Source organism: Auxenochlorella protothecoides (genome assembly GCF_000733215.1).
Source record: "Auxenochlorella protothecoides strain 0710 unplaced genomic scaffold scaffold54, whole genome shotgun sequence".
Taxonomy (NCBI): Eukaryota; Viridiplantae; Chlorophyta; class Trebouxiophyceae; order Chlorellales; family Chlorellaceae; genus Auxenochlorella; species Auxenochlorella protothecoides.
In genome coordinates, this window is record NW_011934258.1 from 147,336 (window position 1) to 159,374 (window position 12,039).

Sequence of the window (12,039 nt, forward strand, 5' to 3'; positions counted from 1 at the left end):
GGGGCGGGGGGGGCGGGGGGGCGGGGGGGGGGGGGGGGGGGGGGGGGGGGGGGGGGGGGGGGGGGGGGGGCCGAGGTTGGCGTGCAACGACGAGGGCGGTCGAGGGGCCCGGCGCCACACCTGCCATGCCCGAGACTGGCGTCACACCAGGAGTCTGTGTTGCCCATCACCACCTTATGACACACCAGAATCCCAACTCAAACCCACCTCTTACCCCCCACCCCCCCACCCCTCACACACACAGTGCCACGGCACAGCCACACTGCTGCGCCGCCCCGGCATGCTGCTGGTGCGCACGCTGGCGGTGGCCAACAGCAGCGACGCGCTGTACGGCTGCGTTTTCTGCGGCGGCTACGCGCTGCCGGAGCTGTCCATGGGTGGCGGCGGTAATGACGAGAGCACTGCGGTGAAGGTGTATGAGAACCTGCGCCAGGCGTTGGTCAACCGGTACCCCCTGCCCCACCGCATGCCGGTGCTGGCCGGGACGGTGCCCTGCAAGACGTGCCATGGATCAGGCAAGGTGGCGCGCCTGACGCCCGTGACCGGGCGTGCGCTGGGGCTGGAGCGGGCGTGGAGCCGGGGGATCACCTCGCGCCTGGGGCGGCGCTACCTCTTCAAGGAGAACCGGCCGGCGGACCGGCAGAGGCTGTTCATGGAGTACCCGGGGGAGCCCCAGCCTGACGCGCACAGCATGCCGGATGTAGTGGAGAAGCCGCCCATCGTGTACCCGCCAGGGGTGGGTTTTGGGGATTGTTGTTCTGTGTGGGGAGGGGAGGGAGGGGAGGGGGGGGGGCTGAGTGGTAGGGGGAGGGGGGGGCTAAGTGGTAGGGGAGGGGGGGGCGTGGAGTGGTAGGGGAGGGGGGGGTTAAGCGAGGAGCTGGATGTGACGTCCTATCAAAGACACGAGTGAAGTGGTGTAAATGTTGGGTGTCTGTGCAGGCAAGATTGCTCAGGCATCCATCAGTTTCACCACTACATGGCCAACCAGCCCAGTGCACCTGTCTGACGAACTCTCCACCACCCATCCCCACCCTAACCCACAGCCCTTCCGATCTGGGAGGGAGCCATCCATGCCGTTGCAATTAGGGCCGTTCGAGATCGTGCTGACCAACCGCGGGAACATGGAGAACTTCATCATGCCGTTTATAGAGTGAGTCTTATGCCTTCCCCGCCCCAATGGGCAGAGAGTCAATGGACCGCTGCAGAAACACGAAATCTTCATAACACCTCCTCTTCTCCCTGTGCTTGCAGTTACGATTCGGACGAGAACGAAGACAATGTGGAAGAGGACGCTCGGCCCGATGACAGTGGGGGATGGTGAGCTCTTATTCACCGCTGTGATTGGCCTTCACTTGCACGCTGTCCAGCATGACACGCATTGCCTGGAGTGTAAGGTAACATGTAGAGCAGAAGTTCTCGGGCCTAGCCATCCCAAGAACGGTGGAGGACCTCACTATTCCCAGGCACCGGAGTGAGGTTCAAAACCGGATCCCGGGGTCGATGCAATCTGCTCCCGGGAAGATCGGTCCCCGCTCAAGTGTCCTCGTCAGAAGTGCTCGGTTCGAGTTCGACTTCCGTGACTGGACAACACATTGTACTCAAACTTCACTCTTGCTTCTCATCATGTCGGCCCTAGCTGTGAAGAGCGCGTCTGCGGGGATTGCGGGACGACGCGTCGCCTTATCGCTCCTGCCCATTGTGCAGGCAAGTGTCGACCGGCGTCGCCTGAGCAGGAGCACCGCTTCCGAGCTTTTTATTGCATCTGAAACGCCATATTCGGTCTCACTTCGCGCAGGGGGCTCCTGAGGTGCAGCGATGGGCCAGAATGAAACCCGAGCTGCCGGTTCCCGAGCCAGCAGCACCGGCTCCGAGTGCAGCTCTTGCGTTCGAAAACGCACCCTCGAAGCGCGCAGTGAACAAGGTGGGCATTTAAATGGTCTAGAGGTGGCTTCAGGGCGCCCCGGTATCCCGGGCCTCCCATGCTGGGTGTCGGAGATTGAGTATCCGGGGAACAGTTGGGGTCTTTCGATCCGTCTTATCTACGGCATCGTGCTGCATCCGGATGTGAAGCTCAGAAGGGTCACCCGCCCGCCTACCGCAGAGCTACGTGCTGCACATTGGAGCTGCCCTGAACATCCCCACCGACAATGCACGGGAGAGGCCCGCAATGCAGCAGCAGCCTGCCCTCTCCTCACAGTCAGCTGACCCAACGGCTGTTCGCGATCCATTTGAGGTGTGTCGGGGGAGCAATGTTGAGTTACAGCTCGTAGTTTGTGGCAGTTGTGGTCTACTTGTGTCCATGGTGGCAGGATGATTGAACATTCGGTTGCCCTTGCACCCGCTGTGTGATGTCTGCCGGTTGAACTGCAGACAATCTTACTCTTTGCAGGGAGTCCCGTTCCGCGGTCTGGCCGGGTACCGGGCATGGGTACAATCGCAAGCTGTGACGTCCTATCAAAGACACGAGTGAAGTGGTGTAAATGTTGGGTGTCTGTGCAGGCAAGATTGCTCAGGCATCCATCAGTTTCACCACTACATGGCCAACCAGCCCAGTGCACCTGTCTGACGAACTCTCCACCACCCATCCCCACCCTAACCCACAGCTCTTCCGATCTGGGAGGGAGCCATCCATGCCGTTGCAATTAGGGCCGTTCGAGATCGTGCTGACCAACCGCGGGAACATGGAGAACTTCATCATGCCGTTTATAGAGTGAGTCTTATGCCTTCCCCGCCCCAATGGGCAGAGAGTCAATGGACCGCTGCAGAAACACGAAATCTTCATAACACCTCCTCTTCTCCCTGTGCTTGCAGTTACGATTCGGACGAGAACGAAGACAATGTGGAAGAGGACGCTCGGCCCGATGACAGTGGGGGATGGTGAGCTCTTATTCACCGCTGTGATTGGCCTTCACTTGCACGCTGTCCAGCATGACACGCATTGCCTGGAGTGTAAGGTAACATGTAGAGCAGAAGTTCTCGGGCCTAGCCATCCCAAGAACGGTGGAGGACCTCACTATTCCCAGGCACCGGAGTGAGGTTCAAAACCGGATCCCGGGGTCGATGCAATCTGCTCCCGGGAAGATCGGTCCCCGCTCAAGTGTCCTCGTCAGAAGTGCTCGGTTCGAGTTCGACTTCCGTGACTGGACAACACATTGTACTCAAACTTCACTCTTGCTTCTCATCATGTCGGCCCTAGCTGTGAAGAGCGCGTCTGCGGGGATTGCGGGACGACGCGTCGCCTTATCGCTCCTGCCCATTGTGCAGGCAAGTGTCGACCGGCGTCGCCTGAGCAGGAGCACCGCTTCCGAGCTTTTTATTGCATCTGAAACGCCATATTCGGTCTCACTTCGCGCAGGGGGCTCCTGAGGTGCAGCGATGGGCCAGAATGAAACCCGAGCTGCCGGTTCCCGAGCCAGCAGCACCGGCTCCGAGTGCAGCTCTTGCGTTCGAAAACGCACCCTCGAAGCGCGCAGTGAACAAGGTGGGCATTTAAATGGTCTAGAGGTGGCTTCAGGGCGCCCCGGTATCCCGGGCCTCCCATGCTGGGTGTCGGAGATTGAGTATCCGGGGAACAGTTGGGGTCTTTCGATCCGTCTTATCTACGGCATCGTGCTGCATCCGGATGTGAAGCTCAGAAGGGTCACCCGCCCGCCTACCGCAGAGCTACGTGCTGCACATTGGAGCTGCCCTGAACATCCCCACCGACAATGCACGGGAGAGGCCCGCAATGCAGCAGCAGCCTGCCCTCTCCTCACAGTCAGCTGACCCAACGGCTGTTCGCGATCCATTTGAGGTGTGTCGGGGGAGCAATGTTGAGTTACAGCTCGTAGTTTGTGGCAGTTGTGGTCTACTTGTGTCCATGGTGGCAGGATGATTGAACATTCGGTTGCCCTTGCACCCGCTGTGTGATGTCTGCCGGTTGAACTGCAGACAATCTTACTCTTTGCAGGGAGTCCCGTTCCGCGGTCTGGCCGACAAGCTTGGGGAGATGATGATGCCAAGCGTTGAGGTGGGCTTGAGATGTTATGTGAAAAAGGCTTCTGTGTGTATGCCTGGCCTGTGTTTCATGGACCTGTGAATCTGTGTGGGATTTTCTGCTGTCGGCTGGCACTGATGCAATAGAGGGTGCCTGACTATGGCTAGCCCTGCGTTTTCACTTGTGCTCAAAGTACACCGTAGCCGGCCTGAACAAGAAGACACCCGTCCCACTACCCATCCTGCAGGCCATGCGAGAGCAGCAACGCATGTCGGCCACTCAACTCCGGCTGGCGGCGGAGGCCGCGGAGGTCATGGTACCTGCGGTACCGCACCTCCTCCCCATCACGCGCTGGGCGGCCAACAACGAGCGCATCCGCGCCACCTTCGTGGACGACAAGGCCACCAGGAAGAAAGCGCGGCTGTCGTGGTACCACCCTGATGACACCATGGTGCCGCGCGGCTGGTTCACTCAGGGGCTGCTGGCCGACCTCAAATACTACACACCCTTTGCCAAGGCCCAGTGAGGCGGGCGCCCGTGCAGCCGAGGCTGCGTCGCCGCCCGCGCCGCCATCGCCTCCTTTCTGCGAACAGATGCTGGGTCTGCTCTCCAGCAGCATCCCCATGCTCCATCTCTCTCCACAAGGCCTGGCTCCAACAGTGCCAGCTCGAACCTGGACGGTGCCTTTGCTCGGCAGCCGCTCCTGCCAACGATTTTCAATGACACTAACAGCACTCTCCCATGTGTCAATTTTCAGGCGCCCGCCTGACACATGCCCTCTAATTTTTCTCGCACCCGGGCGACATTCTGCCAGTCGACCCTACCTGTTGGAATTTTCCTGGTTTTCCAAGGTACAGCGGCGGAGCCCTCTGTACTTTGCCAGCCTTCCAGTCGGGATTTTTTTGGTGCTGTCTTCATGTACCCTCTCTGTAATGTAACATCCCCGAGGAAGCAGGAAGGTAATGTGAAGAGCAGTACAACTACGAGGCCTGCCCATTGCAAGACATCCCGCTGGCTCGGATCACAGACTCAGTGACCCGGAAAGGCACAGCGATCCACAGTGCACATACGATCGGATCCCAAGACATATACTGTGTTCCTGCAACATACTTTTGTCACAACAAGGACAACCAGAGCTGTCCATCGTGGGAAGGAACGCCCAGCAGGTTTGAGGGGGCGCAGGGCACAACCTTCCCTCACAACGGCCGCGGGATCGGCAGGCCACCGGCCATCACTTCGGTGCACCACGGCATTCGACTGCACAGGATTCCATCGGAATGGGTGCGTTCGGGGGAACCGGCGTGCGCATCGCTGTTCGGACTGGCAGGTGGGAGGCATTCCTGCACCCCTGCCCCCACCCTCCCACCTTCACATCCTGCAGGCATCCCCAAGTTCTACCGCTGGCTCAGCGAGCGGTACCCCTTGATAAACCAGCCAGGGGGTGCCACGGTGGTCCCCATCATCGACAACCTTTACCTTGACATGAACGGCATCATTCACAACTGCACGCACGGGAACAACCCGGACGTCAGACTGACAGAGGACGAAATGATCCTGCGCATCTTCACGTACCTTGACAAGATTTTCCACATCGTCAAACCCCAGAAGCTGCTGTTCATGGCTATCGATGGTGAGGTGTCGGGAGGGAAAGTTTTCGAGGGAGGGAGGTTGTTCCCCAAGGGGTCCTTGCCCTGCAACCACTGATCAGGCCATGTGACGCCATGCGGCACATGGCCTCAGGCTCCCTGAGGGGAAATGCCTCTCACATGTCCAATGCTTGAGCACACGGTGAAATTCACACGATATTCCACCCTCCAGGCGTGGCGCCCCGTGCCAAGATGAACCAGCAGCGATCGCGGCGATTCAAGGCTGCCAAGGAAGCCGCCGCCGCTGCCGAGAAGGCCGAGAAGGCCGCCGCAAAGACCTCTGACGTCGCAGAGGACAGCAAGCCGCCCGTTTTTGACTCCAACTGCATCACGCCCGGCACACGTAAAGGGATAGGGGAGCGGGTTGGGGGAGGGTCCAGGCATGAGGCGCTCGTCGCTGAGGCCCGTACAGGGCAAGGCAGCAGAGCACACCTTTCTGCGAGCCATGAGCCATCAGTCTGATGTGAAGTTGACCGGCTACCTTGCCAGCGTGGTGCATGCTGCACGGGCCTACAAAACTCCAGGCCCGAGGCCTGTTCAGCTCTGTGCCTGACTCATTGCCCGGTCGTGCTCACCATCAAAACGCAATCGCCTCCCCTCTCCGCCCAGCCTTCATGGTGCGGCTGGGCGCCCACTTCCGCTTCTTTGTCCGCAAGAAGATCGCCGAGGACGTGGCATGGCGGCGACCCACCATCATCTTCTCAGGTGGGCCCAGGGTGTCTCAGTGTCAGCGGCAGTGCCAGGCTGGGAGAGGGCGCGCCGGCTGTGGCCTGGGCGGCACGGCACAGGCATGAAGTGCTGTCTGTGAGCAGCGAGGCTGCATCCCACCCCTCCCTGCCTTTCAGGGCACGACGTCCCGGGAGAGGGAGAGCACAAGATCATGGAGCACATCCGCTGGGCGAAACAGGCGCCCGGCTACCCGCCCAACACCCGGCACTGCCTCTACGGGCTGGACGCCGACCTCATCATGCTCTCCCTGGTCACCCACGAGCCCCACTTCTGCCTCCTGCGGGAGGTGGTGAGCTACACGGGCGGCGGCAAGGGCCAGCCCGCCAGGGAAGCCCTGGAGAACCCGGGAGAAAGCACGTTTGTCCTGCTGCAGATCGGGTTAGCTGGTGTGAGACAGGGAGGGAGGGAGAGGAGGATGCATGGAAGGACATTCCCATTCCCGTCAAGTGCTTGTGGGCGCAGGGGGGCTGCAATTATTGCTGTGTGGTACTGGGCTTTGTGTCTGGTTGGGCACATTGAAGGCGACGGGAGTCTCTTGCCCTCAACCCTGATGGGGGCCGTGCAGAGCCCAGCAATGGCAAAGAGATCGTCAACTATATGCCATGCTACCATGCCCATGCTCGGTGCTGTGCATACGGCATGCAGAATGTAGGCCTGGCGCCGGGCAACCGCCCCCCTCGAGTACCTTTCTTGTTCTCACCCTGGCACGACATACCTTCTTTCCTACTACAGGCTCCTTCGCGAATACTTTGAGCTGGAGTTTAAGCCTGCGCAGAAGATGCCCTTCCCATTCAGCGTCGAGCGGGTCGTGGACGACTTTGTGCTCTTCTGCATGCTGATCGGGAACGATTTCCTGCCCCCCCTGCCCACCGTCGACATAGCAGAAGGTAATGGAGCGGGTGGCTGCTGGGTGCCACTGGGATATCGTACTGTTTGATACGTGGCCTGCGTAGGCTGTAACACTCCTATTCACTGCGACATATTGTGCCCCCTCGTGGGTTCTCGCCTTGTTTCCAAGTGAGCCACCTGCTCCATGTGCATTCCGATGTGCATGTTACGGGGCACCATCTGTGCTGCAAACGTTCCATGCAGAGTGGCAGGATCCTCCCACTCGCTGATCACACCCCCAAATCCTGCCACCCAATGCGCACAGGCTCCCTTGAAACCATGTTTGACCTGTATAAGGAGCTCCTGCCTGAGCTGGGTGGGTACCTGACCCATGCCGGGAAGCTGCACAGGGGCAGGCTGGAGGTGTTCCTGCACAAGCTCGCCAACCTGGAGGCCAAGGTCCTGCAGGAGCGCGCACTTGTGAGTAGTGAGGCCGCGCTGCCTGGGGCAAGCGAGGTGGAAGGGGAGGCACATGCCGGTCGTAGCTGTTCCTACGTGGGAGGAGCCCCTTTACACTTGAGTCGCCCTTGATTATGCTCAACCCACAAACCCTTCGATCGACGAGGACCGAAGGCGTTGCTGCGCTCTCCTGCCCCCATCCCCTTCCAGCGACCATACCAGTTATCAGTGCACCCCCCACCTGCCTGCTGCATCACAGGAAGCACAGAGCCTCGACGACAAGAAGCGGAAGAAGGGGCCCGGCGAGACTCCCGCCTGGGCCTCGGAGCGTGTGGAGGGCCGGCGGCGGGAGGAGCGCGCCGCCGGTCCCAATGCCCCCCCGGCCGGGGACGAAGTGCCCGAGCTCGGCCTGGGCCACGGCGGCCGTTTCGCGGCGCTGGCCTCTGGGCGTGGCCTGGAGCTGCTGGCTGCGGTGGAGGGACTGGAGGAGGAGGAGGGTGGAGGAGGAGGTGATCCTGGCCCCCCTCCCCGCGCCGCCCGCGGCGGACGCGGAGCCCGCGCCGGAGCCAGCCCCTGGCGCCGGGGAGGCGGCCATCCCCCACCCCACCCCGCGGCCCCCCGCCAAGCCCACGATGATGAGTCAGGAAGCGCGGGACCTGTTCCTGAAGAGCGCCAGCGCGGAGGAGGCCGCGCTGGCGTGGAAGGAGCGGCTCTATGTCACCAAGCTGGGCGTGGGCACGGACCCCGCGGCGCGGCGGGCGGTGGTGGATGCTTACATGCACGGCCTGCACTGGGTGCTGGAGTACTACTACCGCGGCGTGGCCTCCTGGAATTGGTACTACCCTTACCACTACGCACCCATGGCCTCCGATCTGGTGAGCGGGGGGAGTTTGTGCGGGGGGGGACAGTGGGATGTAAGGGAGTGGAAAGGGCCACTGGTGAGGATTGGGAGGGCTTGGGGGGCTGTGGAGGGGTGCTTCATGGTTGTCCTTTCCCATGAGTGGGGGGAGGTGGAGTGCTCATGGCTTGTGCTTGCCTCATTCGACACGGGAGGGGTCCGGGAGGGCGCTGGACTCGGGGCGTGCAGGCCAGCTGCTCGAGTGTTGGGGTTGCGCGGTGGGCGAGGAGGCATTTGTCCACCTGTGTGCCATGTTGATTGCAGCATGAGGAGGGCAGCACATCGGCGCAGCCCCAGTGGGGGGAGTGAAGGAGCCTGCGTGCCTGGCTGAGCCAGGGCAAGCAAGCGGTGCCCCAACGTTCTCAGCCCTGCTGAACCCTCGCAAGTACGGCCCCCTCACGCAGGTGGATCTGGAGCAGGTGCGCATCAGCTTCACCCATGGCGAGCCGTTCCTACCCTACGAACAGCTGCTGGCGGTGCAGCCGGCAGCTTCCTGCCAGCTGCTCCCCGGCCCCTACCAGGTCGACCCGTGTTGGGAGGCAGGGCAGGGGTTGGGTGGACGGGAGGACCGCGTGCTTCCACCGCTTGTGGGACAGAGGCGTCCATCCTCTGGCTATGCCTGCGCGGGGTTGCCCTTACTCTGCTGCCAGAGACCAGGCAGGCGGGCAGGGATGGCTCCTCTGGGCACTCGGGCACATGGCCACGCAACTCAGCTACCTCCCCCACTCACATTGCAGAGATTCATGCTGGACCCAGACTCGCCCATCAACTTCTTCTACCCCAAAGATTTTGTGGTGGACCTAGAGGGCAAGAGTGAGCGGGGCTCGGGCAGAGAGTGCAGGGAGTCGAGGGAAGGGAGTGGGGGCGCAGGTGTGCCGCGTCCTAGGCTGCCGGTAGGAGGGCCACTGGATGAGTGAGCGCTGTGCTGCGAGGCTGGCCTGGCGGCACAGGCCTCCCAACCCCAGAGTCATGACTGGGTACGGTCGCTCGGTGCACTGGCTGAACAGGCCCATGGCCTCACCTCAAATATCCCTCGGGCCCTTCCACAGAGGCGGAGTGGGAGGGCGTCGTCCTCATCCCCTTCATCGACGAGCAGAAGCTGCTGGCGGTTTCTCGCAGCATCCCGCCCTCGGCGCTCACCCCTATGGAGCAGACCTGCAACCAGCACGGGTCCATGGTCATCTTCAAGCATGCGGGAGGTGCGAGGGAGGGTGCGAGGAACTGTGCAGACGGGTTACCCGAAGACGGCGCTGCTGCATCTGACGTTCTGTGCGCTGGCGGGTAGCTGATGGGGGGAAAGGCAGGACTTGCAGGCGGCAATCAGATGAGGGGGGTGCTCACTGACTCCCTCCCATACCCGACTCCACCACCTTCCCCAGAGCTGACCGGCGAGACCTCCGACTGCAGCAGCACCCTCCCCGAATCCTTTTCCAACGTGACGCTGTGCAATTCCACGGTCACTCGCCAGCCCCCACTGCCCCCCTTCCCGCACGGACAACCCGGCTTCATTCCCAAGGTGCGTGCCTAGGCGGGTGGGTGGGTCTGAGTCTGCTGCGTGCAGGGGCTGCATTGGTATGGGGAAGGGAGACGTGGTACTCGACACGATCCTGCTCTGGTTTGGGGGGGCAAGCTACTCATCCGTGCAAGAGGGCCCAATCAGGCACTGGGTGGCTGTCGAGCCCTGCAAGGAACCCTGGTGTGCGTGCGGAGACTGGCGTGGGCGGCATGATGTCAGGCGGAGCGCATCGGGCCGATTGCTGGGTTCCATGGTGCCCCCGTTTCCTCCCCTCCCGTCTTGGAGCGCCCGCTCAGCGCAGCACCAAAAACCCCACACGCTTGATCGCACAGATCGTGCCGGGGACGAAGATGGGCAAGCACGCGCCGAGCGGCTTTCCAACCCTCGGCACGCTCTCCGTGGCCGGCAAGATTGAGAATGCAAAGTGCTCGGTCTTTGGGATGCACTCCAAGCGGCCCTCCCTCATCCTGGCAATCAAGGTGGGGGGGGGGGGAGGTGGGAGATCAGGGGCGTGGGGATGTGCGATGGCTCTGCAGGCAGTCATGCCTGGGCGGGGGCGAGTCGAGCAGTGCCTTTCGCTGCGTCGGACGGCCGCCCTCGAGTCCCCGCCCTTGCGGCCCATCGCTCCTCTCTGCAGGCCCCCGCCGTTGACGTGACGCCCACAGCCGAGACCCTGGCCCCTCACGTCATTGGAAGCCGGGTCTGGATCCGCTGGCCATATTTGACAGAGGGGCTCATCTCATGCATCGGGGACGAGACCGGCAGGGTGAGCGGAGTGTTGGGTGCTCTGGGGCGGCCCCTTGGGGACTGACTTTGGTCGCCAGCAAGCCCCATGGAGCTGTGGTGCGGGCGCAGTCGCACCCTGGGAAGATGGGTATCTTGAAAAAACTGTGCAATCAGCTCGGCCCCCGCATGTCTACCCCAGGTGCCCGCTGCGGGGGCCCCGGTGATCGTGGACCCAGCGTGGAAGGAGAATGTGGAGGCCCAGAGGATCGAGTTCCTGGAGAAAAGGGTGCGTGCATGCGTCAAGCGGTGGTTGGAGGAATGCGGGCGGATGGGTATGCTGTCGCGAACCCTCTGCTGGGAGACAAGGCAGTGGGCCGCAGGCATGGGGAGTGGGCCTGCCGCTGCTAGAGAGCACGGTGGCTTGGCCTGAGCCTGTGTGCAGTGCGCCGGCAGGCCAGCGAGGCATTCACCTGATGTGAGCCTGCCCAACACCTCCTGGGGCGAGCGGCGAGTCGCGGCCCGAGCAACACGGGAGCCACGGAGTCTTCCCCCCCCTCTCACACTCCCGCCAGGGCGTGGACATCGGGCCCAGCCCCCTGTGGGTGGAAGTGCGTCCGCTGGAGGTGCTGGTGCGCCACGCCGACGGCAGCTTCGCCAAGAGCTTCGCGGAGAAGGGGGAAATGGTGCCGCTGCAGCTGGCACTGCGGAGCAACCCCTCCCCCGACCCCCGCTTCGACCCGGACGCGCTGCAGGCGGGCGCGGCGCTGTTCGAGCCCGGCAGCCGTGCGGTGGTCGGCAAGGGGCCCTACTACGGCTGCCTGGCGCGGGTGCTGGGCCCGGGCGCCGGAGGGGAGGTCGGGCCGGGACCGCGGCGCGCGATGAGCGTCAGCGTCGAGCCGCCGCCCCCCACCGCCGCCAGCGCGGCCAAGACCGCGCTGGCGCTGCTGGGAGGGGGGGCGCCGCGTTACTGCCCCGCCCACCAGGCGGCCAAGCAGGTCGGCATCAGCCCGAGCGCCCTGGGCCGGATCGCAGGTGCGCTGGCCCGGGGGGGTGGGGAAGGGGGGGCGCTGGAGGGAATTAGGGGCATGGGTCATAATATGTTGGGGCGATTTCCTCAGGGTTCACGGCCACAGCTGGGGGGATCAGGACGGCGGCCCTGTGCCGATCCCCTCTCCTTCAGCCTGCCTGGCGCCCGCGCCCGCTGCACTGCCCACTGCCCCCCCCCCCCCTTTGCCCCCCCCCCCCCCCCAGGCCCGCTGTC

The 12,039-nt window shown here is 62.9% G+C and overlaps 3 protein-coding genes across 3 annotated transcripts in view; all 3 read left to right on the forward strand.

Annotated features, from left to right (window-relative positions):
• F751_4691 (hypothetical protein) overlaps positions 1–1,321 on the forward strand; it is a gene marked incomplete at both ends in the record, with an annotated part of 3,016 nt that extends 1,695 nt beyond the window's left edge. The window contains 3 exons of the mRNA XM_011400792.1: positions 245–736; positions 1,044–1,150; positions 1,252–1,321. Of these exons, the coding sequence (XP_011399094.1) occupies positions 245–736; positions 1,044–1,150; positions 1,252–1,321 (669 nt within the window). The remainder of the gene's footprint in view (positions 1–244; positions 737–1,043; positions 1,151–1,251) is intronic.
• Positions 1,322–3,727: 2,406 nt separating this feature from the next.
• On the forward strand, positions 3,728–4,502 carry F751_4692 (hypothetical protein; the record flags this gene model as incomplete). Its single annotated transcript, XM_011400793.1, has 2 exons — positions 3,728–3,793; positions 4,224–4,502. The coding sequence occupies 2 exons, from the start codon at positions 3,728–3,730 to the stop codon at positions 4,500–4,502; spliced, it is 345 nt and encodes a 114-aa protein (XP_011399095.1).
• A 751-nt stretch (positions 4,503–5,253) lies between these two features.
• F751_4693 (5'-3' exoribonuclease 1) overlaps positions 5,254–12,039 on the forward strand; it is a gene marked incomplete at both ends in the record, with an annotated part of 9,890 nt that continues 3,104 nt past the window's right edge. The window contains 17 exons of the mRNA XM_011400794.1: positions 5,254–5,257; positions 5,358–5,606; positions 5,795–5,965; positions 6,232–6,327; positions 6,468–6,729; positions 7,084–7,238; positions 7,505–7,659; positions 7,898–8,110; positions 8,283–8,513; positions 8,941–9,057; positions 9,274–9,349; positions 9,586–9,735; positions 9,916–10,052; positions 10,385–10,531; positions 10,690–10,818; positions 10,978–11,064; positions 11,351–11,810. Coding sequence (XP_011399096.1) covers positions 5,254–5,257; positions 5,358–5,606; positions 5,795–5,965; positions 6,232–6,327; positions 6,468–6,729; positions 7,084–7,238; positions 7,505–7,659; positions 7,898–8,110; positions 8,283–8,513; positions 8,941–9,057; positions 9,274–9,349; positions 9,586–9,735; positions 9,916–10,052; positions 10,385–10,531; positions 10,690–10,818; positions 10,978–11,064; positions 11,351–11,810 — 2,839 coding nt within the window. The remainder of the gene's footprint in view (positions 5,258–5,357; positions 5,607–5,794; positions 5,966–6,231; positions 6,328–6,467; positions 6,730–7,083; positions 7,239–7,504; positions 7,660–7,897; positions 8,111–8,282; positions 8,514–8,940; positions 9,058–9,273; positions 9,350–9,585; positions 9,736–9,915; positions 10,053–10,384; positions 10,532–10,689; positions 10,819–10,977; positions 11,065–11,350; positions 11,811–12,039) is intronic.